The sequence below is a fragment of the Myotis nattereri genome (assembly GCF_964212035.1).
Source record: "Myotis nattereri genome assembly, chromosome: 18".
NCBI lineage: Eukaryota > Metazoa > Chordata > Mammalia > Chiroptera > Vespertilionidae > Myotis > Myotis nattereri.
In genome coordinates, this window is record NC_138093.1 from 12,808,507 (window position 1) to 12,834,457 (window position 25,951).

Below are 25,951 nucleotides of genomic sequence, written 5' to 3' on the forward strand. Positions count from 1 at the left end.
CAAATAAGCGAGGAAAAAGAATGAGAAAACAAGCCACAGATTTCAGGATAGATATATAATTTTAATAGTTAATTTAAAATAAACATCAAGGCTGGATTGGTTTTGGAGAAAATATCTGATTTGCAGAACATTTTTTTAAATCATGAAATTACAAGCCATTGGTGAGAACAGCCTTCTTCTTCCCCCAGCGTCCTCACAGAGCCTCCTTAGGAAATGAGGTGAATCATCTCCCTTACTCCTCCCCACTAGGGCTTGGCTCTCCCCAAAACCCAAAGGAGAAATAAATCCCCCATTGCCTCTTCCCATTTCTACCAAGTCGGCGCCAGCCCGTTGGGAAGCCCTGTCTCAGGTCCATGCTCCTGAGATGAGGGCCCTTTGGTTCCCCGGTAAGAATGGGCACATCTGGTCAGAGAAGCCACAAGAAAGGCCTCATGGAAGGACTGAAACCTTTGTTTGTCAACTTGTGTAGACAGTTGTCAGTGTTCCCAGGTATGACCATCTTATAAACACGTCCATAGTCACAGAGGGAGAGGAGGAAGGATGGAAACCCTGAGCAGAACCAGGCCCCACCATCTCATCATGGCGCCACCAAAGTCCCTCTCAGAGGGGCTCATGGGCAGAGAAGCCAGTAGCTCTCTTGACCAGTTACTGGGGCCGTAGGAAAGATAAGGGCCCCAGACGGAAAAAGGCTGGTCCTTGGAGAGGTATGAATGTGCAGGTATAAAAGGCAAGAAGAGCATCCTTATCTCCTCGCCGTGGCTAAGGCACTGAGAGGAAAGAAGGAATTTAGGAATGAAGATGGAAAGGGGAAGAGAAAGGCTCTTCTGGACTCACTTGCTTAGGGAAGATAAAAAATAGGGCTGGGAGGTGGGGTTGGGAGGGGTGGGGGGTCTACCACATGGGCCCCATGACTGTGCAAAGAGGAGCATCGAGGAGCAGGTAGAGCCACGCCAGCGTGTCCATCACCCATAATGGTCCTCGCACCCTGCTCCAGAGTGGGAGGAAAGCAGGTTACAGGAATCAAGGTAGCAGAATATCCTAGGGTATTTCCCTGAGCCTGAGGATTAAGGGCTAAAGTAATAAAGCTTTATATACATGGCAATTTCTCTCCCTTCCTGTCCTGCTCAATCCCCCAAACCTATTTGCTGACCATCCTGCCGCTGTAAGGGAGAAGAGGAAGGGCTCGGCACTTACGGGCTCAGGTGGCCTAAGATACCCACTCCTCTAGAGGAAAGTCTGCTACCACCTTAGCACTGATACCCTTTTATCACCACCACTCTCTGTCTCAGGTCTGAATGATTGTGTCTCCCGAAAGAATGAGGAATCTGAGGCAGGGCAAAGCAGGGCTGGCCAGGATAGGCCTCGAGCGTGGCCTCTGGGCCTTGTGGACCACGAGCTAACAGGAGCTGGTCTGCAGGTTGCTCTCCGTAAGCAGTGATGCGATGGAGGAAGGATCGTACACGTTGTCGAATTCCTCGTCTGAGCTCAGCCCTTCGTGTTGGAGGGCTGACTCAGCAGCTGTGCGGGAAGTTTTGCGCCTGAGTCAAAGAGAGGAATACTGGTCATGGAGGGAGGTAGAAAGATTGAGACAGCCAAACTTTTCATGCTAAAGAGACTCCCAATTCTTCTAAGACCTAAAGCTACTCCCAAGATCCCCCACTAATCAGAGATTTGGGGAGATGGGGTATAGAATAGAGGCTGAGATACTAAAAGGTAATCATACTGGCTTCCAGCCAGGAATAAGTGACTTCCAAGTCCCATCTGAGAGATCCTCTTCTCCCTTAGAGGTCAGCCAGGAGAACCCATACCCCTCCTCCACTATCCCGATGGGGCGGGGGCAGTAAAGCAGCCCATACCAGGAGTCCTTCTCCAGAGCTTTGATCCGGGTCTGGAGCTGTTCGTTGACCTCATGCTGCTCCTCCAGCTCACGCTGGGCCTTCTTCCTCAGGCCGTCCAGGCGCTCGATTTCCTCTTCTGCTTCGTCCACCTGCCGCTTCAAAGCCTTCACCTTCAGGCTCAGCTGGGAAGGATTCCAAGTCCGCACATTAGAAGAGCATCTGCTGCCACCGTGGCCTGGGCCCCTCCCTGTAGCAATCTTGACAAGGGATCACTGCCCCTTGGGAAATGTTGTGACCATGAGCAAGTTCCCTCGGCTCACAGGTTTGTCTTGGGGGTTAAATGAGTTAACACATGTGTAATACTTAGAAAGAGAAGCTCACACATCCTAGGCCCTAAACACATGTGCTTCCTATAACTCTTATAATCCAATCCTTTCAGTCAAGTCTCTATTTTGATACAAGAAAAGTCTAAGTTTGGAAGACCCATGAGACGGGACCAACCTTGGCCTTCAAGCAAACGCAGTATGTATTGGCCGCGCAGTTGCTTGGCCCCGGCTATGGTCCTTACCTGGTCTTTCTGGTCATTGACATGCTGCCGCTCGTCATCAATCTGGATGGTCAGCTCTTTAACCTTCCGCTCCAGTTTTCGGTTGGTGGACTGCAGAACTGTCTTCTCCCTAAGACGGTGGGGTAGAGGGGTGTCTATGACAGTCACCATTTCTTTCTTTTTTAAAAAAATATATCTTATTGATTTTTTACAGAGAGGAAGGGAGAGAGATAGTTAGAAACATCCATGAGAGAGAAACATTGATCAGCTGCCTCCTGCACATCTCCTACTGGGGATGAGCCCACAACCAAGGTACACGCCCTTGACCGGAATCGAACCTGGGATCTTTCAGTCCACAGGCTGATGCTCTATCCACTGAGCTAAACCGGTTAGGGCCACCATTTCTAAATTAACCCCAATTTGGGCTTCTAGTGCCTCCACAGACTCCTCTCAGTCATGAGCCCCATCATCAGACCAGGGAGGATCCAGGGCAGATCCAAAGAACTGGGAGATAGACATCATTCACATTTTAGAATTTCTGCAACTCTCTCTCTCGGTTTTCCAAAAGATCAGGCCAGATTGGCCATGTCTGAGGTAGAAGATGGAGGGAGCACCAGAGGAGAAAAAGTCCAGAGGAGAGAGGAAATATGGGTCCATCTCACCTCTCTTCAGCCTGCAGCCGCTCCTGCAACTCCCGATTCTGGGATTCAAGCTGAGAGAGGCTGGTGTTGGGCTTCTGGAAGCTTTCTGAGCTGGCCAACCGGCTCTTCAAGTCCTTGTTCTGAGAGGGACAGGAAGCCTCCACAGTTAGCTCTCTTCTGATCCCTTCCATGGCCATTCTCCCTGCCTCCTGTGATCCATCCCCAAGACTCCCCCTCACCTGTCTCTCCAGGGAGATTTTGTCACACTCCAGGTCCTGCCGAGCGGACCTCTCCTGCATGAGCTCTGTCCTTAGCTGGTCTACCTAGGGGAGGGGTGAGAGGAACCCGACTTGGGGAAAGCTGACGATGAGCCACCCAGCTGAACCGAGTGAGGCAGAGTGACTGCAGGATGCTCCCTGAACTCTGAGTCCAAAGGTTCAGCTCAGAGGTAGACACAGATGCAGAGTAAGGAAGGGGTTACCTGGTCCCGGCCGCGATTCACCCTGTCGGTCAGCAGCTCCACAGTGTTTCTCTCCTCGTCTAGCTCTGCCTCCAGCCGTGAGACTTTTTCCTGTGGCGGAGGGACAACAGGATGCCAATCAGGACCTTTTCAAAACCCAGCCTCCAGACGTTTCTCTCTCACACATCCCCAGAACCTGTTGGTCTTTGCCTCTGCCCAGAGCCACCACGGGGCTTGTGCCCTCTGCTGACCAGGTGTGGCATCAGAGGGAAAGAGTGGAGTCTGCTCTGGCCTTGGCCCGTTAGCAGAAGGACAAACCTCAGAATCTACTGCTCAGTGGGGCAGCCCTATTACCCGATTGAGAAAACAGAGAAACCACAGATCTCCCACCTGTGCCAGGTCCCAGGCCCTCTTCTTTCCACTCCCCTCCCACCACCACAAGGCCACCACACAATGTCCCCACCTCAAGGCCCTTGAATTGCCGGGTCCTGTCATCCTGGGAGCGTTTTTTGTTCTGGGCCTCTTGCTCCAGCTCCTTCAGCCGCTGGGCCAGCAGCTCCTTGTCCAGACGGGCTGTGTCCCGATCGGCCTGGGAATCCTGCAGGGCCTGCCGCAGCCTCTGGGTCTGGGCAGAAGGGAAAATGCAACAGCTCAGAGAAGTAAGGTGGGGATTGAGGGGTGGGGGCAGTCCACAATTTTTTAGAATTGCCAGTGTATGGTGATAATAAAAAGCAGAATGATTTTTAGTCCCTTTTGTTTCTTGTTTAAAAACTTCCTGCACAGACTGGAATCACCTGAGGAGTTTTTAGACTACTGATCCCCAAGGATTATGATTTAAATGGTACAGGATGCAGCTTGAACATTGGAATTTTTAAAAATCTTCCCAGGTGATTCTAATGTACATCTGAGTTTAAAAACCCCTGCTCTACAGACAATGCATCCCCTATTGTCTGTACCTAGGGTAGACCACTCCCTCCCCCCTCCCACCTTGTATGTCACTCTAAATCAGGGGTGGGAAAACTTTTTGACTCTAGGGCCACAATGGGTTCTTAAACCGGAGCGGAGGGCTGGAACAAAAGCATGAATGGAGTGTTTGTGTGAACTAATATAAATTCAAAGTAAACATCATTACATAAAAGGGTACGGTCTTTTATTTTTTAGTTTTACTCATTTCAAACGGGCCGGATCTGGCCCGCGGGCCGTAGTTTGCCCATGGCTGGGTTAGACACTAAACCTGGGTCTCCCAGGATTCCTGGGCCACAGGTTTAGTTAAGAGGCAATGACCTTCAAACCAAGGACACAGGAAGGATTCCCACCCTCCTGCCACTTAAGCTCCTACCTCATCCTGAAGCCGGTTCAGCCCCCCAGAGGTCTTCTCAGCTTCATTGGCCCACTCCTTGGCCTGGCGCTGGGCATCTGCCACCTCCCGCCGGGCCTTGTCCTTGTAATCCTCCAGCTGGGCCTGGAGCTGCTGCAGGGCTTGCTTAGAGTCATCCCCCATCTGCTCCAGCTGGGACGCACAGAACAGAACGTTTTCAGGACCCAATTCTTCTCTGGGTCCAAGCTCTCAAGACTCTCCCAGAGCTTCCTTCCTGCTGAAGCAGCCCTTTGTTGCTCTGTCCTGGGCCTAGGACTCTGGTATGGCTACTAGTAATGTATAGATTGCCTGGGTTCAACTCCTGGCTCTACCACTTACTAGCTTGGGACCAGAAGCAAGTTACTTATCATCTGGGTCTCAGTTCCCCATCTGTAAAATGGAACAATAATAGTACCTACATCACAAGGTTGTTGGGAGAGTTATATTAGCTAATTATGTAAAGTACATACAACAGTGCCTGATACACAATAAACTTTAAATGACCTTATTTCAGCAAACCCAAAATTCCAATGGTGTATCACTAAGAAAAATTTGCCAATTGAACTATGATATACCATCAGTTATAAGCCAAAACTCACCTTCAGAGATAATAAAATGTACATTTCAGAACTGATGAACTATACTAGCTGTTTGCTCTAGTTTTCTAATGTAAGGGACTGGGAGGACAACCTTAGCTGAAAACAAGCAATTGATTTCTTTTTCTTCCTTCCTCCTTCTGCTACCCCAAATACAAAATTCTCCCACTGAAGACTCTCACGTTTAGGTCTTACAGAGTTCTAATGGAGAATTCCAGGAGACATTTCCAAGGATCAAGACCTTAAAGGAATGGAGTGTGGGGAGAAGGGCAAAAAAAGCACTGCGGGGAGGTGGAAGGATGCCACTCTCTGAAGCTTTGACCTCGGCCTCCCCAACAATGAACTTGAGGAAAGCGAACAGCACACATTCTGACCCACATCACCCTGTCCCCCAGGCAAGCTTCTGAATGAGCTGGGCCTCTTCCAAGCCCAGGCGCCCCTGCCCCACCTCCTTGTTCAGCCGGTCCACAGTCCTGTCCAGCAAGCGCTTCTGCTCTTCCAGCTCGGCCTTGCCCCTCCGCAGCGCCTCCCGCTGCTTCGCCTCCTCCTCCAGGGCCCGGTTCAGCGCCTGCTGCTCCTGCCCCATGCGGGCCAGCCCACGCTGGGCCTCGTCCAGCCGCACTTCCAGTGCCCGCTTGGCTGCTGCCAGGCTCCCTTCCTCCTCCTGGGCTGCATTCAGGGCCTCCTCTAGCCGCTGCTTCTCCACCTGGGACAGGGGGAGTGGACCAAGAGAAGGCAAAGCTTGGGCTCTAGCCATGTGGAGGTGAGTAGATGGGAGAGAAGAGGAAGAAAGGGGTGAGCAACGAAAACAGGCTCAGATGGAGTAGAAAAAAAACCCAAGACATAGAACATGCAAAGGTTGGGAGACAAGAGGCAAAAATGCCTCCGTCCTGGCCTCTGCTGTTCCAGCCCAGGCCGTGAGTGCAAAGACTGGGACGGTCACACCAAAACGCACTCCAGGAACAAAGGCAAGCTGAACAGAGAGCTTGGAAGCGAACGGAAACACACTAACGACAAAATAAAAGTGACGGCTGAGTACTCAGCAGGGACGAGAGGAGAAAGGGCGGGCAGGCAGCCAAGGAGGCCACCAGAGGCACTGACCTCGAGCCGCTGCACCCTGTCCCGAAGCCGCGCCTCCGCCACTTCCCCACCCTCCGCCAGGCCTCGCGCCTCCTTCAGCTGCTGCTCCAGACCCAGGATGCGCCTTCGGAATTCGTCGTTCTCCTCCTGGGTCTCCCGAAGCGTCGTTTCCACTGCTGCCCGACGTTGCCCCAGCACTGCTGCCTCTGCCTCCGCTGCCATCTGAGCCTGCGGCCGTGCAGAGTGGCGGCTCAGACCCCATGGCTCAAGGTTACTGTCCACGCCCAGGAAAAGCCCCCCACAAAGAGGCCACGAGAACTGGACTTCCAAGAAGGATAGTGCCTTCCGAGAAGGACAGAGGCTTCCCTGAGAAACCCACCCCTACAGAGATGCACTGGGAGTCACCAGGGACAGCCCGGCCTCCCCCGGCCAAATCCTGGCGGCGGCAACCACACACTAGGACCAAGGATCTGGTCTGTACATACCCATGACAGGTAATTTTCCACGCCCTCTGGCTCCTCAGCCCTCCAGACCCCTCTGCCTCCACCTCCTAAGCCCTGTGCCCACTCCCCTTGCCTTGGAAGCCTCTTCACAGTCCTGTCTCAATTGCTGGAGGGTCTTTTGCAGCTGGACGTTCTGCTGTTCCAGCTCCCGGCCTCGATCAGCCTCGACCCTCAGCTGTTTCTCCAGCTCCCGCTCCCGGTGTCGCCCGGCCACCTCCTGGCTCTGCCGCTCTGCCCGCAGCTCCTTAAGCTCCTCCTGTGTCCGGCGCAGCTCCTAGGAGGGAAGGGGCATGGCAACAGGACAGAAGGCCGGCCGGGACACCAGCACGGGGAGAAACTGAACCCCCCACATTGCGGGAGGGAGTGTAAAATGGTGTGGCTACCCGGGAAAGGGGTTTGTAGTGTCTCCAAAAGTGAACCCTGGAGTGACCACAGGACCCGGCAACTGAAAGCATACGCACTGGGTGTGGCAAAAGTAGGTTCACAGTTGCATGTGCAACACAAGAGTTTATTCTTGCATTATTATTTAGGAATCATTGTATTGTTTTCCATACGAACAACTGTAAACCTACTTTTGCCACACCCTGTGTATGCCCGAGAGCATCGAAAACATGTTCATTTTACATGTGTACATGAATGTTCGTAGCAGCACTAGTCCTTCTAGCTCAAATGGAGGGATGACCCAAATGTCCACCAGCGGGTGAACAGATAAACAAATGTGGTATATCCACGCAGCGGAATATTATTCAGCCATAAAAAGTAAAGTACTGGTCATTGCTACATGAGTAAACCGTGAAAAACATTACACTGGGTGAAAGAAACCAGACATAAAAAAAAAAAAAAAAAGCTGCATGTTCTAGGAATCCATTTAAATGTGAAGTCCGGATAGGCAAATGCACAGATCGAAAGTAGATTAGTGGTTGCCAGGGTGGGAAAAATGACTGCTCATGGATATAGGGGTCTTTTCTGGGATGATGAAAATGTTCTGTAATTCGATAGTGGTGATGGTTATACAACTTTGTGAATATACTTAAAATCACTAAATTATACACTTTATAAGGGTGAATTTTATGACATATGGAATAAATCTCCATTTAAAAAATTATGTGTAATGAGAATAGATGAAGGTATGGATAAAAAAGGATTAGCTGTTAAAAAATATTTTGAAAACCAAAATATGTGGCACAATACATAGTAGTGCTGCCCTGATTTCTTTTTTAAAAAGTTAAAACATGAGCTCTGGTTCTAATTCTTTAGCTATTAGCTACTTCTGAAATTCAGACAGTACCGTAATTAGGCTGAAAGGTTATATAACACAGGGTAAGTTTTCAATGTGAGAAACTAACAAAACTAATTACGAAGAAAAAGAAAAATAACACATTGTATGGTGTATATTGAACTGGGTCAGTCTGTTTTCCTAATGTATATTTTGTTTATTGACTAAATACTTGATAAAATATACTTAATATATAAGATAAATTAAATACTAGTTATTACTTTTTCGCTTTATCCAGCATAATATATCAACTGAGATTGTCCAGAGGAATGCCTAGGTTCACTATGTCAACTAATGTAGTGAACAGATTTCAGACTATCCTTGATACTTGTTCACTTCATAACAACATTTTAAATTAAATATCTTAAAAATTTAAGAGTACTTTTGATTTCATAACCACCAAATATATTTGGTTAACATTTATTATGTTTTTCTCCACCAAATACTTTGTGGTAAGCTCAGGCATTTATGTATCGGGGAAATCATCATTTAAAAATATGATTACCTTGATTACAGTTAGGCAGTCTTATAGTAAAGGCATGATAAATAAGCATTGATTAATTAATACTTATTAACTGAGCACCTGCTTTGTATAGCATTTGAAACCAGCAGAGTGACTCAAAGGAATGTAGACCTATAAGGAAACTCAGGCGGCCATAAATGTCAGTTCTCTAAAATTAATGAAAATATTTTCTAAGTTTCTAAATCACCCAAAACAATTAGTTGCTTTCTTGTCCTTGATAAACTAATTCTAGGAATATGAAAAAAGTATTTGTGTGTTCACTTCAATTTTATGCCCTTAACATTTATAAAATATCCATGTATGATAAAACATTTAATTCTACACCTGGATTCTATACTCTCTACGCAGCTTTCAAATTACCACGTGGCTTCCCAATTAGGTCAGCTGGCTGTGCCAATGCACGTATTCCAGCCCATGTGGCAACAACTCTCATTGTAAGTGAATAAACAGATGCTCTAATGTTTGTTTTAAAATTTAGTTAATGAGTACCCTCTGAGAGACAGAGCAGCTCTTGCTTTGTGACCAAGTTAGGTTTCCAAACTTGCAAAAGAAATGACCCTGAAGTTTCACAAATCCACCTAAATGCCGTTACGCATGAGGTCTCTTGGGAAGCAGCCAGCAGCCTCTTGATACACTATTCAACCTGGCCACTGAGAGCCGTTTCCCCTAGAAACTTCTATTCTCAGTGAGACCAGCCAGCCCTGCCGGGTCAAAGACTGTGTGCTGGGACGAAATACGGCTGGGCAGGCAGGATGGGGCCTGCAAACCAAGCCCACGGGAGATAGCCACATTCATGTGGGGATCCTCATGGAAAGGCGAGGCACGCTCCTAACACCCCAACCTTCCCTTCTGCCCCCAGCTCCCAAATACCTTCTTGAGCTCCTCTGCCTGGCGAGACTCTCCAGCACCAGCTCGGGCCTGCCCTAATTCCCTTTGCAAGGCATCTATCTTCTCCCCAAGCTCCTCTTCCATCTCCTCCTTCTCCATCCGCAGCTGCATGAGTCTGAGCCCAGACAGGTGAATTAAAAGGGGAAAGGGACAGGGTCAGGCCACCTGCCTGGGAGAGGGTAGCAGGACAATGAAAACCACCTCCCTGGAGGCTAATCCACTGGGTACCCAGTCTCAGGAGGGAGGAAGCTGGATATAAAAAATAGCAGTCTGAGAAGCAGAGAGGAGAGAGCGCAGCAGGAGTGGAAAGGAAGTGGGCTATGGATAAGAATCATGGATATGTATTCCTGGGAGAGGGGCAAGGTCCTTACTCTTGCTTGGTGGCTCTAAGCTCCTCCTTGTTCTTCTGAAACATGCTCTGCCAATGCCCTGTCTCCTCTGAGGTCTCCTCCAGCTCCCTCTGCAGCCCCCGCACCAGGGCCGACATCCTCTGCTTCTCGGCCTCTAATGCTGCATGGTCCTAAGGAAGGGGAGAGTCAGAGGACCAGAAGGCTTAGACGGGAGAGCTCACTTCACACCAGTGAGAATGTAGAAGGGCAGGCAGGCCCAGGGCGAGGGCATCCGGCGACACCCGGTGAAACCTGGTGCAATGCTAAGGGAAGGTTCTCCCTCCAGGTCATTATCTACACCCTCCATTATCTATAGCAGGGGTGGGAAACCTTTTTCTGACAATAACCATTTGGATATTTGTAACATCATTCACGGGCCATACAAAATTATCAACTTAAGCCCTAACCGGTTTGGCTCTGTGGATAGAGTGTCGGCCTGCAGACTGAAAAGTCCAAGGTTCGATTCCAGTCAAGGGCATGTACCTTGGTTGCGGGCACATCCCCAGTGGGGAGTGTGCAGGAGGCAGCTGATCGATGTTTCTCTCTCATCAAGGTTTCTAACTATCCCTCTCCCTTCCTCTCTATAAAAAATTAATAATATATATATATATATTTTTTAAATTATCAACTTAAAAATTAGCCTGCTATATCTGGTCAAACATTTAATTAACTCACCCCTAATGCCTTGGCAGGGTCAGACCAAATGATTTTGCGGGCCTTACATGGCCCACAGGCCGGACGTTCCCCACCCCTGATCTACAGGAAGCTTCCTCCCATTATTTCCCCATGGGGTTTTGACTACACACCCTCTGCTACTTCCGACCTGCACGCCCTCCTCTGCCACTACAGGTTTCCTGACCAAGGTTTTCATTACATCTCACATGTGTCTTTTAGAGGGAGCCCCATGACAGCCATGAAAAGCCCAAAAATACCTCAGGGTAGCCCCCTTCCCAGGCCCTCCTCTTGTCACATGCCTGGGTTGCGTCTTGCATGCTCCGGCGAAGCTGCTCCGCATCTCTCTGGTACTGCTGCCGGACATTCTCCACCTCCTGGTCACGGGAAGCCACCTCCTCCTTCAGGGCCCCCTTCAGGGCTGTCAATTCCCGCTCCCGCAGCCTCAGCTGCTCCTCTACCCGCTGTTTCCCCTCCAAGACCTCTTCAAGAAGTTCCCGGGTCTCTAACAAGTCCTGGGGAAAGTGAAAGTGCAGGTACAGAAGTGACCACCGGGTAGGATCCACCTGTCTAGACATTCATTCAGTCAATCATAACATTTTTACCAAGCGCCTTGTAATCTGTTAGGCCTGGTACCAGGTGCTCTGTGACCTCCAAGAGGCCTAGGGGAAACCCACCATTCTGGACTCTATTAGGTCTGTCTGGAAGCATACTTAGGGGTACTCCCATACTCTGAGGGTGCTCTAGCTGAAAGGAAGCAGGGGCTGGGGTCCCCAACCCACCTCCCTACCTTCATTAGCACTTGCTTAGCAGGCTCAGGACCTTGGACCTGTTTCAGCTTGTCCTGCAGCTCCATCACCTGGGTCTCCAGCCCATGTCGCACCCTCTCGCCCTGGTCCAGGCGGAGCTTCATGTTCTGGAGCCTAATTAACAACAGACCACATTATTGAACACTACATGTCAGAGAGTTTTCTAAACACTTTACATATATCATTTCATTTAAACCTCCTTCAAGTCTTTGTTTAAATCTTAATAAGAACTCCCCTAGCCCTGGCTGGTGTTGTACAATGGTTAGTGTTGGCCTGCAGACTGAAGGGTTCCATTCCCAGTCAAGGGCATGTACCTGGGTTATGGGTTCAATTCCTGGACCCGTTGGGGCACGTGTGGGAGGCCATCAATCAATGTGTCTCTCTCACATTGATGTTTCTCTCTCCCTCTCTCTCTCCCTCCATCCACGCTCTCTAAAAAAAATCAATGGAAAAAATATCCTCAGGTGAGGATTAACAACAAAAAATAACTCCCCTAACTACTTTATTTAATACTGTAACCTGCTCACCCATAACCTGGCCCTTCTGATCTGCTATAACTTACTCTACTTCTCACATATGAAAAATTTACTTAAGAATATATTTATTGTTTACAGTGTGTTACCTCTCACTAGAAACTGTGCTTCTGAAGAGCAGGGCTCTTCCTCTGTATGGTTCACTGATGTGCCTCAGGACTCTAGATCAGTGCATCACACAGCATTCATTGCAAAAACATCTGCTGAACGAATGACTGAATCCTCACAACAATCCTGAGAGGTACTATCATTAACCCCATTTTACAGATGAAAAACCTGAGGCCGAGAGGCAAACCTGGTAACCTAACTCATGCACCATCACCATTGCTGATAGAGAAGGTAAAGAAAGAGGTCATACCTATCTTTACACCATCTCTGCCTGCCCCTTTCAGCTTCTGGAGAATTCCCTGTCTCCCTTTGCCCACAGGCAACCTCTAAATCCAACCTCAGGCCCCATGCAGCCTCCCCAACGCCACTCCCATGCGCCATCAGCTGCACTCACTCCTTCGTGCTCTGCTGGGCCTCCCCCATCCTCCTCTCCAGGAGCTCCTGCAGTCGGCTGCACTCTTCCGCCTTCTCCTCCAGCTGCCGCTCCAGCCCAACCCGGGATGGCTCCAGTTTCTGCCGTTTCTGAAAAGGAAAGGAAAGCATGTGGAGAGCAAGGAAAGCCTCTGAGAAGGGCCAGGAATCATGGGAATTCTAACATTTACTGACACTCACTATATAGCAAGCTCTGTACTAGGGAACTTATGCAGGTTATCTGCACTTAATCCTCATAAGAAGCCTTGGTATTTGTGATGGTTTAACATACATCCACAAATTTTTTAAATTCCTTTCAAAAAGGGAAGGCCCTGCCCTTGAGTATGGGCTGAGCTTAGGGACTCTCTTCTAACAAATAGAAAAAGGGGGGAATGACATGTAGTTTCTGAGACGAGATCATAAAAAAGGTCATAAAAAAGGCATCGCAGCTTCCTTCTCTCTCATTTCACTCACTCTGGGGGAAGGTAGTTGCCATATTGGAGGGACATATTGCAAGCTACCCTATGAAGAGATCCACACAGCAAGGAATGGAGGCCTCCAACCAACAGCCATAGAATCAGCCATTTTAGAAGCAGATCCTCCAGTTCCAGTCAACTCTTCCAATAACTGTAGCTCCAGTCAGTACCTTGAATGGAACCTCATAAAAGACTCTGAGCCAGAACTGCCCAGCTACGCTGCTCCTCAGACACTGGGAGATGTTTGCATGTTCAGTTTTGAGGAAATTTGTTACACAGCAGGAGCTAACTAATACAGTTCAATTATTCTCCCCACTTTACAGTCAAGGCAATGGAGGCTTAGAACAGTTAAAGAACTTGCCCAAGGTGCTACAAAGCCAACAACTTAAGGGTGCCGGGATTTGAACTGTTAGTTTGCCTCACAGCTCACCATTTAACTGCGACACTAAACAGAAAACAAAGGCAGTTACAACCCACCACTTATGGAGCACCAACAACATACAGGCAATACTGAAAACATTGGAAGCAGTATTTTTTTTTTGCGGGGGGGGGGGGGGGAGTACATAGATGTTAGAATAAATTAACTTGTGATTTCAAATATCTTCTCTGCAACTTACTACCTTGAGCAATTCACTTAACCTCTTTGACCTTCAATTTTCTCATAAAAAAAAAAGTCCAGGATGCCTACCTTACAGGGTCACTATAATTATTACGTAGTATCCAGAAGAGCACCTACTACAAAAATTATACTTAATAAAGGACAGCTACTATTATCACCGTCATTATGATGATGATGAAAAAGGAACTGAGGTAAGTAATTTGCTCCAGATTTATACAGCCAGTAAGTGGCAGCGCCAGGATGGGAACTGCCGAAGGAAATGGAATGAAAAGTAACTGGACTCCTGATGAATGTGCTCTTCCCGTCTAAGCTCCAGGGAAGCCCAGAAGTCCTTGCTGGGACTGGCACACACCCTTGTCTCACAGGACACAGGCGTGCTTATCCCATTACTTGGAGGAGCCAACTCAGGTTAAGATTCTCCCCACAGTGGTTCTTCCTCGGTCCTGTGCCTCTAGCCCAGGGGTGGGCAAACTTTTTGACTTGAGGGCCACAATGAGTTCTTAAACTGGACCGGAGGGCCGGAACAAAAGCATGGATGGAGTGTTTGTGTGAACTAATATAAATTCAAAGTAAACATCATTACATAAAAGGGTACTGTCTTTTTTTTTTTTTAGTTTTATTCATTTCAAACGGGCGGATCCAGCCCGCCGGCCGTAGTTTGCCCACGGCTGCCCTAGCCTCTCCTCACCTTCACCTCTTCATCCAGCTTTTGCTGTAGCTCCTCCACTTTTCGGCTGAGTTCGCCCTGCCCTGCTGGGGACTTAGCAGAACCAGGAGCAGCCATCTGCCGGAGACAACGGTGGGGAAGGAAGTGAGTCCACGCTGACCCTGACCCTGACCCTGACCCTTGCTCCCACCTTGAGAAGGCCACTCACCACCAGAGGCTGCATCTGCTCCAGCACCAAGCTGACCTTCCTCCTCACAGATGTTTCACTTTCGGAGCTCCTGGGGGACAAAAGGACAGAAGCAAAGGTTAGGGGAGGGAAGAGGTAGCGGAGGTGAGGGGAGTTAGGGTGAAGAGCCTGGGGGCTGGGAAAGGAAGCTAGAAGGAAAGAAGGGGGGTCCCACTCACCCCTCCCTCAGGATGCCATAGATGGTGGCCTTCACGTGGTCCACACCGCCTGGTGGGGTTGCCTCCTGCTGGTCTCGAAGAAGGTCTGGAGTTGATTTGAACTGCAAAATAGTAAACCCAAAGAAACAGGAATATTAAGCCAGAAGCCTGTGCGAGGTTCAGATGGGCCAGAAAAGTGGCAATTAGGAGACCAGGCCCTCCAAGCATGAGCAAGCCTGAAGCCAGGTAAAGAGGCAGCAGGACCACTGAGGCTGAGCCACAGGCCAGGGAGGATGCACCTCTCGCTACTGTTGCAAACCAGCTTTTCCTCAACAAGCAGATCTCAACCAGCGGTGAGCTGTATCACAAGTAATTCTGCACTAATGACAGCTCATGTATTCGCGTTCGTAAGTGATTTACTATTAGAATGGGCTTCACTTTGTCTCGGGGTAAAATCACTCCCCCACTTATTCGCATTCCTGAGTGGGAGACAAAGATGGGAGTTTGGGCACGAGCACCAGGGAGCTGCTCCTATCCTCCGAGCCTGCCTTACGCACATGACAGTCCTAGCGAACGCTAGTGACTGAGGCACAGAAAGTCACTATCCATGCTTGTGAACGGTGATTTTACAGTTAGTTCTGTTTCCTTTCTAATTTTGCCCATGGCAATCTGTCCACGTGGATGGAAAAAAGTGAAAGACAAAAGGTGGAAACTTTCTGCCCTCGGTTATTTGAACCAGCAAGGGGTCCCAGGGCATGGGTCAGGGCTGACGAGAAGGGGCCAGGGCTTGGGAGCAGAGAGGTGGGGTCTGACCTGCAGCATGGCAGGGTCCTGTGTTCTCCCTCGAGGCTCCTCAAAACTCTGAAGGACCCAGTCCTGGGTCTGACGGGAACGGCTGAACCCACTGGGAGAGTTCTGGCTCTGTATCGGCTGTTTCAAGCTGCCCACGTGGTTGTCAGGCTTTCTGCTAGGGCTCCAGTGGGTGGGGGACCTGCGCTCCCGTTCCTCAAGGGTGTCCCGTGGGAGCCGGTTGTCCAGACTCTGGCTCCGCTTGCGCTGTTCAGGGGGCATCGAACGCATGCGGCGGCCAGTCCGGCCCCGGGCCTGGCCCCCATGGCGACTGTCAAACTTGTTGATGAGTGAGTCCACTGAAGATAGAGGAGCAGTGTCAATGGTGCTCCCTGGGGGAGCTCCATGGGGGGCCAGCTCCAGCAGGCTGGTGCTCCTGTTGCCGGGACCCATAGGGGCAGGGCCTGTCAGCGAGGCCTGGGACTGGGAGCGCAGGAGCCGTCCATTCCAGTGGGCCCCAGGCTCCTCATCAGACATGCTGTCCTGCAAGCGGCCAGACAACTCCTTGGCCCGAGAGTAGGAGCTCTCGGGGAATTCCGAGTCTGAGCTCAGAGCTCCCGGGGCCCCTCGGCTGTTGGCTCCCTTGATTTGGACCCCAAAAGAGTCGCTCCCTTTATCCCCGCTGTTGAGCACCACGAAGGGCTGTCCAGCGATGCCCTGCACGCGCACGGCGACCCCATAGCTGCTGGCTCTTGCATCCTTAGCTGGGCGTCGCCCCCCATGACGCAGGGTGCCCATCTCTGTGGTGTCCACTGGATCTGTGATGAAGCGAATCTGGACTCCATGGTCTACAGGGCTCCGGGGCTCGGCCATGGTGAATGCCTGCTCCATGGGCCAAAAGGGTCCTAGAAGATGAAGAAAAGCAGGTAAGCAGAAACCCAGGAACCTCCTCTCCCCAGCTGTGTGAAGGTGATTGTCCTACCAGTTCCTTCCGTGGAAAACTGTGGTTTTCATACTTGATCTGAGCAGCAGAAGCAGCCCCAAAGCCTATGAAAACACACACTGCTGGACCCACTCCCAGAGTTTCTGACTCAGTAGGTCTGGAGCGAGGCCTGACGATTTCCATTTCTAACAAGCCTTGCCTAACAGACACCTCCACCCAATGGAACAATGGGGCCTCCAGTCCTACAGCTCATTTCAAATACAGAAGAACCCCAAGGTATTCTAGCCCATTTCTGGGATGCGTAAGCTGACAGCAGTGATGTATCTGGATTGGGGGTACTGAGAGCGAGGGACAAGATGGGTACGTGACTGGCTTTCTATGGTGTATCTCTCTTTGTCCCTTTTGAATTTTGGAACCCTGCAGATGTGTTGCCTATTCAAGAAAAAAATACGTAAATAACATGTTAGAGTGCCAGTCCAAGGGGCCCCAGGACAGGCAGACTTGTGCCACCTGAGGGCCAGAGCCAAGCCCACCCACAGACCAGCTCCCCTGTCCACATTGCCCAAGCTCAGCGTCAGCAAATGGAATGTCCTGCAGGTGTGCTCTGGCGCCCGGAACTTGGGGAGGAGCAGTGAATAAGAACTCCAGCTTCTGCTAATCTCCACCAGAGCCTTGCACCAAACTGGAGGAGGGGCCTCTAACGTGCCAGACAAAGACACAAACATACCCAGCTCCACCTCCCAGGGGAGCTCTGGGCCAAGGAAACTTGGCAAGGGCTTGTAGAAGTGCTGGGAAGCCCAGGAAACTGGTGAGAGGAGAAGGTAGGGCCAAACTCCAGGTGAGGAAGGGCTCAATGGGAGGGAGTCTCCTGCAGAAGGAAGAGCATTCCTAGCATTCCAGGCCCTTACCCTCCAGAGAAAGGAACAGGGAGGGAGGAGCCCCTTATTGGGGGGAAAAAAACACCTCAACGTCTTTTTCAGTGTTGAGACTTCATTAGAGAACATAATGAAAGCAATACCCCCCCCCCCCCCCCCGCAGAAGACAGCCCACCCGATCTTTACCACAGAATCTCAAGAGGGTCACATGAACACCTTAAGGTCCGCCAATGAGTCCAAGGACCCCTGTCTTCCACTCGTCAAGCATCAGGGAAGACCTTAACCAAGGTCTTAATCTGACTCAGATACCCTACACCAGTGAGGGCGAACCTATGACACACGTGTCAGAGGTGACACGCGAACTCATTTTTTGGGTTGATTTTTCTTTGTTAAGTGGCATTTAAATATATAAAATAAATATCAAAAATATAAGTCTTTGTTTTACTATGGTTGCAAATATCAAAAAATTTCTATATGTGACACGGCACCAGAGTTAAGTTAGGGTTTTTCAAAATGCTGACACGCAGAGCTCAAAAGGTTCGCCATCACTGGCCTACATAGCAGGCTATTTAGTTGTCAGGGCCCTATGTTGGAATTTAAGTAAGAAATGGAATCAGAAAAGAAGCCACAAGGCAAAGGGATATGTTTTCCAAACCACTCATCCAGTAGAAAAGGCACTGGACTAGAGTCAGGATCTGGCCTGGAATCCTAGCTCTGCTCTTCACCTGATGTACATAACCTTGGGCCAATCACAACGTTTCCGAGTCTCAGCTTCCTCATCTTTCAAATGGGTATAGCGACATACCTCATGAGGTAATTACCTGTGAGAATTAGACAATAATTCCATGGGTGTATACAACTGTAAAAAATGTATCGTTGTACACTCAATATTTTTGCACTTTATTTACTGGGGTTCTACTTGAGTAAAAACATCAAGATATTAAACATGAGTTCCCCTCGCAGCATATGCCTGTCACGAAGCTGACAACACAGTAAGTACCCTGCACACCTGCTGCTCCTTCCAACAGGACTTCCTGGCGTCACCTGGCTCATAGATGGATGTCACTTCCGCTGAGAAGCCTTCCCTCACCACTCCTCACAAACTAGGTCATAACCATGCTACCTGCTCCACCATTGTCCTTCAGTGAGTCTGCCTCAGCTTATTTTTATATATTTATCACAGCGATTCATTGCTTCCTGTCTGTCCCCCCACTAGACTATAAGCTCCTCAAAGACAGAAGAACATGGCTCTTCGCTGACTCCTGTGTCCCCAGGATCTGGCACATTGTAGATGTGGGTAAATACTCGTTCAAGGTTGTATCTTGAACCAAGGCAGCCTCACATAGCAGTGGGATTTGCCCAAAGATTCCTCATGGCCATTTCTCGTCTGCCCTGGTAACAAGACCTCTCCCTGGCCTGGACTCCTTGCCCTCCTCAGTCATAATTTTGGAACCAGATGTGCCTAGACTGCAAGCTCTCAGAAGTCACATTATTTATTCATCATACAGCTCTACCCTGCCAGGACATCTCCTGATCTTCAAGATCCAGGTCAAGAAGTTCCCAGGCTTGGCTCGGCAGAGTGCACAGCCCCTTGCTCACCCAAGAGCAGCAAGTTGTTGGGAGGCACCCTCGACCGCACCCTCCGGTCCCAGTGACTCCCGAACCTCACACACCTTCAGTCCCAGGACGTGCGGGTCAGAGGCCAGGAGGGCTGAAGGAATCTTTGGGGTGGGTCAGAAAGCAGGGCTCTAAATGATTCAACACGGAAAACCCGAAACCTATCCGCCTTCAGTTACAGAGGACAACGGGGCGGGGCCAGGGAGCAGAGCAGCTCCAAAGCCTTGCGTAAGGCTCAGAGGCAGATAAACAGTGATCTAGCGCCAGGCAACATGGATGGAGTGCAGAGCCTTCACTCTCACCAGATGCCTGACCCTGCTTTTCCCTCCCCTGGCTGTGCCCAAGGCGTCCCTCACCAACTGTACCCGGGGCAGAGACCAGGCCTCAAGGCAATTCAGCTTCATCTGTCTGCCCCTGTCCTTCCGGTCCGCACCGAGGGGAAGGACACTGCACTGGTACCAAACAGCCACTTCCCCCTGAGTTACACATTAGCCTGCCCTGCCCCAATTCCATCACCTCTGGCCCAGCCATAGCGTCTGGCTCCCAACTAGGAGTGACAGGGTCTCTGCACTACGGGCAGGAAGTGGGGGTGGGGTGGTGTGGGCTGTGCGGAAGAACCGATAGACCAGGGCTGGGGAATAAGCTAGACGCTCCATACTTGGCGGATTTAGAAAACGGGAGAACTGGAATAGAGATTAGACTCCCCTCAGAAGTAACAAGGAAAGCAAATGGTCAAAATGGAAAAGGGCAGCTCAGTGACCTTGATCATTCAGCTCCTATGTTCTCCTCGTTGCAGAGATAAGAAGGTTCCCTGTGAATCCAAAAAGAATCCCGCAAGTGGACTCCTGGCTCGGTCCACTAAAAAAGCCGAAACCTGAGAGCCAGCCTAGAGCTGCTTGGCCAGTGAGGGGGGGAAAAAAAAAAACACAATGAGGAACTGGGCCCCTGCAAACTGGCTGGACTGGTTTGAGAGGCAAGGGGAAAGGGAGGGCCAGGGAGACTCCGCGGGCAGCTGGTAAGGCCTGAGTTACTCCACACCACAGAGGAGGCCGAGGGGCAAAACCATGGGTAGGGACTCTGTCCCACAGAGATGCCAGCAGAGCCCAGGCTCTGAAGGAGGAGGCAGAACGTAGAGGGAGAACAGGCGGGAGGAGCAGATGCACAAAGAACCTGGTGAAGGACGGGCCAATGTGTGGCAGGAAGACTTGGCCTCTCTCTACTCCTCCCTCTCAAGTCCCCGAAAATGCATTCCTGATCCCACCTTTACCTTGGCCACCTCTCTGGACCTTAGTCCTCCCCTCCCCCACAGGAGGAAAAGCAGCCCTCTCTGTCCCCTTCTGACCTCCCATGGAGGTGAAGGCATGCAGGTCAGACCCTAGGAAGCCAGATCCTCTTCGGGTCAGGCAAATCTCGGGCTTATCAGTCCCCTGGCGCCAGCCCCCTACTCCCAAATATCCAGGATGAAAGAAGAGGTGCCGAGGCACGTGTAGGCAACAGAGCGGTTGCTAATTATTTCCCAATTACAGCAACTTTCCTCAGGCAGGGCATCAAAGGGGCCAAGCTAAGGCTGGCTCTGGCTCCCTTTCCTGCCTAAGGCAAGGGAATCTGCCTCCCAAGTCTTGCTGGGGCCCCAGTGTGCACCTCTCATCCAGCTGGAGACTTGGAGGTGCTAACTCCCCTCCAGTCTTGTGGTCTCCTGAAGAGCCCCTGTCTGTTTCCTGCATCACTCGTGCCTACTGCCAGTCTGAGAGCCATCATGGTCTGGGAGTCAGGGGTGTCAGGGGTGGTCTCAGGGAGTAATGGGACTCTTCCGAGAGGCACCCAGGAGACTGGTTAGGCTCCCAAACCTCACCCAAAGGCCCCTCTAAAAGTGCAGGAGAAGGTACCTGTGCTTGGGGGGAGGGCTTGATTCTTCCCAGAAAGAGGCCTCATGAGAAATAAATAGTTCTAGGTATTCTGTAGGCCTGAGGATCTTGCTTCCTCCTATCCCTTTCTAGGGAGGCACTCTCTCAAGAGGAAGAAGGAAAAATTATACCTGCCATGAAAGCAAAGAGGACAGAAACCGAAAGCCTTAGTTTCACACCAGCACGGAGATGGGGACCCCCTTGGTCCGCCCTCGGTGTCGCTTATTTGCGACTGTCTTCACCTGCAGGTGACTGGCGAGAGCAGGTGCCACACCGCAGAGCCATCTCAAAGCCAGAGGGGTGTCAGCACCAGCTACCCCGGCCGTCCCGTCGGGGGGACAGCCTCGGGGAAGCGGCACCTTCCCATGCCCTCCCCCTTCCGTCTCCGAGCCCTTTGCCCAGCGAAGACGAACTCCTTCCCCTCCAGCACCCCAGTCTCCCCCAGAAAGTCTGCCGCTGGGACCAGGCGCCTGACCTCCAGAGAGATCCGGGCTCTGAAACGCTCTTCTGTCCTGGGAATAACCTTCGCCTCGGGCGCCCCTCCCTCACCTGGCACCCTCCCAGGCACCTGGCACCCTCCCAGGCACCTGCCTCTTGCACCCCAGAGTGGGGACCTGCTCTTAATCAGAACTCCCACTGTACCTTGACCTCCTCTCCCGCTCCCAACTCAGCACCTGTGCCCCGCAGGGAGGCAGCCCTGATCGCCACGACCCCCGCCCCTCGGGAATACACCTGAGGCCCGCTGGCCTCTCAGGTGCCCTTGCCCCGACCCGGTTCACTCACCCCAGCCGAGCTCGGCGCTCCCCGGCTCGAGCTCGGCTCGGCTCGGGCTCGGGCAGAGCTGCACTCGCGGTTCCGGGGCCCCCCCCGCGCCCCTCCGTCGCTGGACGCTCCCTCCACCTCCCCCCCTTCCCACCAACCTGTTACTCCCCTCCGAGCTCCGCCCCCATTGGTCGTCATCACACGCCCCGCCCTCCGCTTCCTCCGGTTGGTCCGTTTCCAGAGGGGGCGGGGCCGCCTCCAGCACCCGACCCGGGGTCGCCAGCCTGGGTGGGCGGGAGGTGCGGGCTGGGTCACGTGGGCCGGCGGGAGGGGCGGCGAGGGGCCGCAGGAGGCCATTTTTTTTGGGGGGGGTCCCCTCCCCCAAGAGCGCCCCGCCTGGGTTCCATCCCGGGAGCCTCGGGCCAGAGCATCTTCTGGGCTCAGCTGGAAAATAGCTCGCGGCCTCGGATGTTCTCAACCGCCACCGCTGTCCAACCCGCTTTCTGCCCTGCACCCACCTTCGCATAGACCGGGCTACTCTTCCGTCGCTTCTGCAGAAAATATGCCCGGCCCTCAGCTTCGGAGCCTCCTTCACTCCGCTCGCCTCCCTTTCCCCCAACCTGTGCCAGAACCCAATCTCGAACTTCCTTCCCCATCCCCTGGCCTCCACACATCTTTTTCACCGTAGTATTTATCACCTTCCAAATTATGTCACTCAGTCTTAGAAATCATAGTCATCGTTTGCCTTTTGTCCCACGGTAAGTTCCACCAGAGCAGGGATCTCTTGTTTGGGTGCCTATTAGAGCTTAATACATATCTATGGAATGAATGGGAACGGGGGATGGAGTTTACATGGAAGAGGGAGGTGAGTTTACATTGAATAGGAATGATCCTCATTCTAAATGGAAGGGGACTCAACCCCAGATTGTAACTCCACTATTTAAAAAGTGGGGGAGTTGGCCCCAGCCCCCAGGAGAGTAAAGTTGGGGGAGGGGGGTGCTCAGCAAACTCGAGGCACTGCTAATATACCAGCTGTGGTTAAACAGCACGGCCGTGAAGGTTGGCTTCCTACCTAGATGGTAGCCATTGAGATATGTAGCAAAGAGTGTGCGTTAGCGCACGTCGCTGGGCTCTGGATCTTGTCCACAAACGTCTCTTGTGTACGCATTTAGGGTTAAAGAGGAGTCTGAAATGCAGCTGACAGTCCGGTTTGTTCACGGAAACTATTTCTTTCCCCTCCCCCTGGGCTTCAGAAGCTAGGTGTGTGTCCTGGAGGGTAAAGTCCATCCACCAGTTTCTTAGCTGGGATGCAAAGTCTCTGCATTCCAAAGGAAGCTTTATGAAAGGTTAGAGTCACCCAACCGGCCCGTGCCCTGGGCAGGGACAGCAAAAAGCGGTGTGGGGGTGGGGACCCGAAGATAAAGTGGCCCTCGGACCGTTCCTCCCCTGATGAGGGTGGTGGATGCGGGAGGTGTGAAACGGGGAGTGTGTGTGTGTGTGTGTGTGTGTGTGTGTGAATGTTGAACTGACCCAGAGACTTAGCGTATTTGTAGTAAATAAGAAGTAAGGGTGGTAAAGGAGACTCCCACCCCAGCACTCTGAACGTAGACCAGGAGGAAAACCCCGGAGTCCTGTGAGTCACCATCATGTCATCTGTTCCTGAAGGAAGCACTCAGTCCCAGGACACCGTCAGGCACAGGTGGTAAAGGTGACACCAAGGTCTCTTTGCAGAGTTTGTGGTCCCTCTTCTTTTTAATTTTTTTTTTTTTTTTTGATTTCAGAGAGGAAGGGAGAGAGAGAGAAACCAATAATGAGAGAGATTCACTGCACGCCCCCCTACTGGGGATGGAGCCAGCAACCCAGGCATATGCCCTGATCTGGCATCAAACCAGTGACCTCTTGGTTCCTGGGTCAAAGCTCAATCACTGAGCCACACCAGCCGGGCTGTGGTCCCTCTTCTTAATAAATGTTACAATTTGCCAAAACTGGCCAGTTTATAAATATAGCAAAGGTAGAAAATTAGAGAAAGTACAACATTCAGAAAGAAGAAAAATATAACATTGACATGCAAGAGGGTAATTTTACTTTTGTGAAATAGTGTAAGAAAACACATTCTAGGTATATTGGACGTTTCATCAAAGCAGTGAATTTGGAGCCAAATTCCTGTTTTTCAATTCTTGCCTGAGTTCTCCAAGACTATCACCAGGACCACTAACAACTCGACTGAAATTATCTCAAAGATCACCTGCCAATCTGTGGCCAGTTCCTAAACGGAGCAGCAGGGAAGACTACACAGGAAACTTAATTAAAGATAAATAACCAAAAGGAGGTGATGCCACCCTGGCCAGGTGGCTCGGTTGGTTGGAGCATCGTCCTGTACACCAAAAGGTTTCGGGTTTGATTGCCTGGCAGGGCACATACCTAGGTTTCGGGTTCCATCCCAGGTCGGTTGGGGCACATTTGGGAGGCATCTGGCCGATGTTTCTCTCTCTCTCTCCTCTCTCTCTCAAATTAATTTTTAAAACAACAACAACAAAACCCCACATGTTCTTGGGTAAGGATTAAAAAAAAAAAAAGTGGTGATGCCATTGGCTGAGATTGAAAGTGTTACCAGCGAGACAATGAGACTTACCTTGGTTCTTGTCTTCTTGAAGGAAAGATTTCAGTCAAGAGACAAAGTGTAGCAAAGTAAGAATTTATTGGCTGCAGCAAAAACACATTGAGGACAGTAACATAAGAAAAGGCATAGAAGAAGTAACAGAAGAGACTAGGCTGGGCTGCTTTGGCTCACTGAGGAGTTAGAGAACAGGGGGCCTCGGAGACAGGCTCAGGGGGTTAGCCTGGGACGAGTGTCTGCTGCCCATTGCTCCCCTGGTCGAAAGTCTCATGGGGACCCTTAAAGGAAAGAAGGGGGGAAGGGAAATGGCGTGGGAGTGCTCTTCTGGGGGAGAATGCACATTGGTTCCTTTGTGTTGAAGTATTTCTCTCTCTCTCTCTCTCTCTCTCTCTCTCTCTCTCTCTCTCTCATAGGTGGGAATCTCAGGGGAGGATTTTAATAGAAGACTCCTGAGCTTTCCAGGGGTGCTCTTTCAGGCTCCTGGTCTCCACTGATTGGTCGGAGCCAGGGCTGGGGGTCATTAGTCAATGCAGCTGGTCCCGAGACAGCCACAGCATCACGTCTGGTTTTCCTCCTCTTCTGGGCTTGGAGCTGAAATACAACTGAGACCTAGATGTTATCTTTAGGGAGGACAAGTCAGGGGGTCCAAACCACATGACCAGAGATAGCTAGGGGAGGAAAGTTTACCCGCGGGGCAAGGTTCTTGTTTTCCAGGTTTGACCCATGCTAAGCATCTGGGGCTTCCTGCCCTGGCCCATCTTCCTTGCTCTGCCCATGTCTGTCTAACTGCCAATAACAAAAGGACTGGAGACAGAAGCGTTTGAGGAGGGTCTAGAAAATGAAGAATATAATAAATTAACTTTGGGACTTGCCATTTTGGAGAAAGAGGTGGGACACACACACACACACACACACACACAAAGTCTAGCAAACAACTGGAAATGAAGCTTAAAAGAGAATTTAGGGGTAGAAACAGATCTAAAAATTATTCTCATAAATGTGAAAATTTGCAAAGAGGACCAAAGAATAAACCTTGGGACAGATGGAGCAAAAAGAAGTGATGAAGCCTTCAGAGAGATAGATGAAAAAGTCCACGAAAGGTAAGTGTTCCAGTAGAACATACTGGTATTTGGCATTTGGAAGTTATACTTGATCTTCCAGATGTCAGTTTCAGCAAAGCGGTAGGAGAAAAAAAAAAGTGATGAAGCATTCAGAGAGAGAGATGAAAAAGTCCATGAAAGGTAAGTGTTCCAGTAGAACATACTGGAATTTGGCATTTGGAAGTTATGCTTGACCTTCCAGATGTCAGTTTCAGATCCTCCGCTGGACTGCATTAACAGAAGTATATCAAGAAAAGAGGAGAGCCGAAACCGGTTTGGCTCAGTGGATAGAGCATCAGCCTGCGGACTGAGAGGTCCCAGGTTCGATTCCGGTCAAGGGCATGTACCTGGGTTGCGGGCACATCCCCAGTAGGAGATGTGCAGGCGGCAGCTGATCAATGTTTCTCTCTCATCGATGTTTCTAACTCTCTATCTCTTTCCCTTCCTCTCTGTAAAAAATCAATAAAATATATTTTTAAAAAAAAAGGAAAAGAAAAGAAAAGAGGAGAAAGGGTACCTTCACTTAAAGAAGAACAGGGTGAAAGAAAGGGGGAGTTGTTGGTTTTT

At 50.6% G+C, this 25,951-nt stretch overlaps 1 protein-coding gene across 1 annotated transcript; it reads right to left on the bottom strand.

The window, feature by feature from the left end:
* Nucleotides 1-43: 43 nt before the first annotated feature.
* CGN (cingulin) lies at nt 44-21,797 on the bottom strand. Its single transcript, XM_081112950.1, has 21 exons — nt 21,689-21,797; nt 15,591-16,471; nt 14,799-14,899; nt 14,602-14,671; nt 14,415-14,510; nt 12,615-12,742; nt 11,561-11,693; nt 11,073-11,285; nt 10,081-10,229; nt 9,692-9,824; nt 7,096-7,296; nt 6,541-6,747; nt 5,888-6,145; nt 4,826-4,996; nt 3,950-4,111; nt 3,508-3,597; nt 3,266-3,349; nt 3,048-3,166; nt 2,407-2,515; nt 1,857-2,020; nt 44-1,538 (listed from the first exon to the last, which is right to left on the bottom strand). The coding sequence occupies exons 2-21, from the start codon at nt 16,455-16,457 to the stop codon at nt 1,397-1,399; spliced, it is 3,597 nt and encodes a 1,198-aa protein (XP_080969076.1). The 5' UTR covers nt 16,458-16,471; nt 21,689-21,797; the 3' UTR covers nt 44-1,396.
* Nucleotides 21,798-25,951: the final 4,154 nt, after the last annotated feature.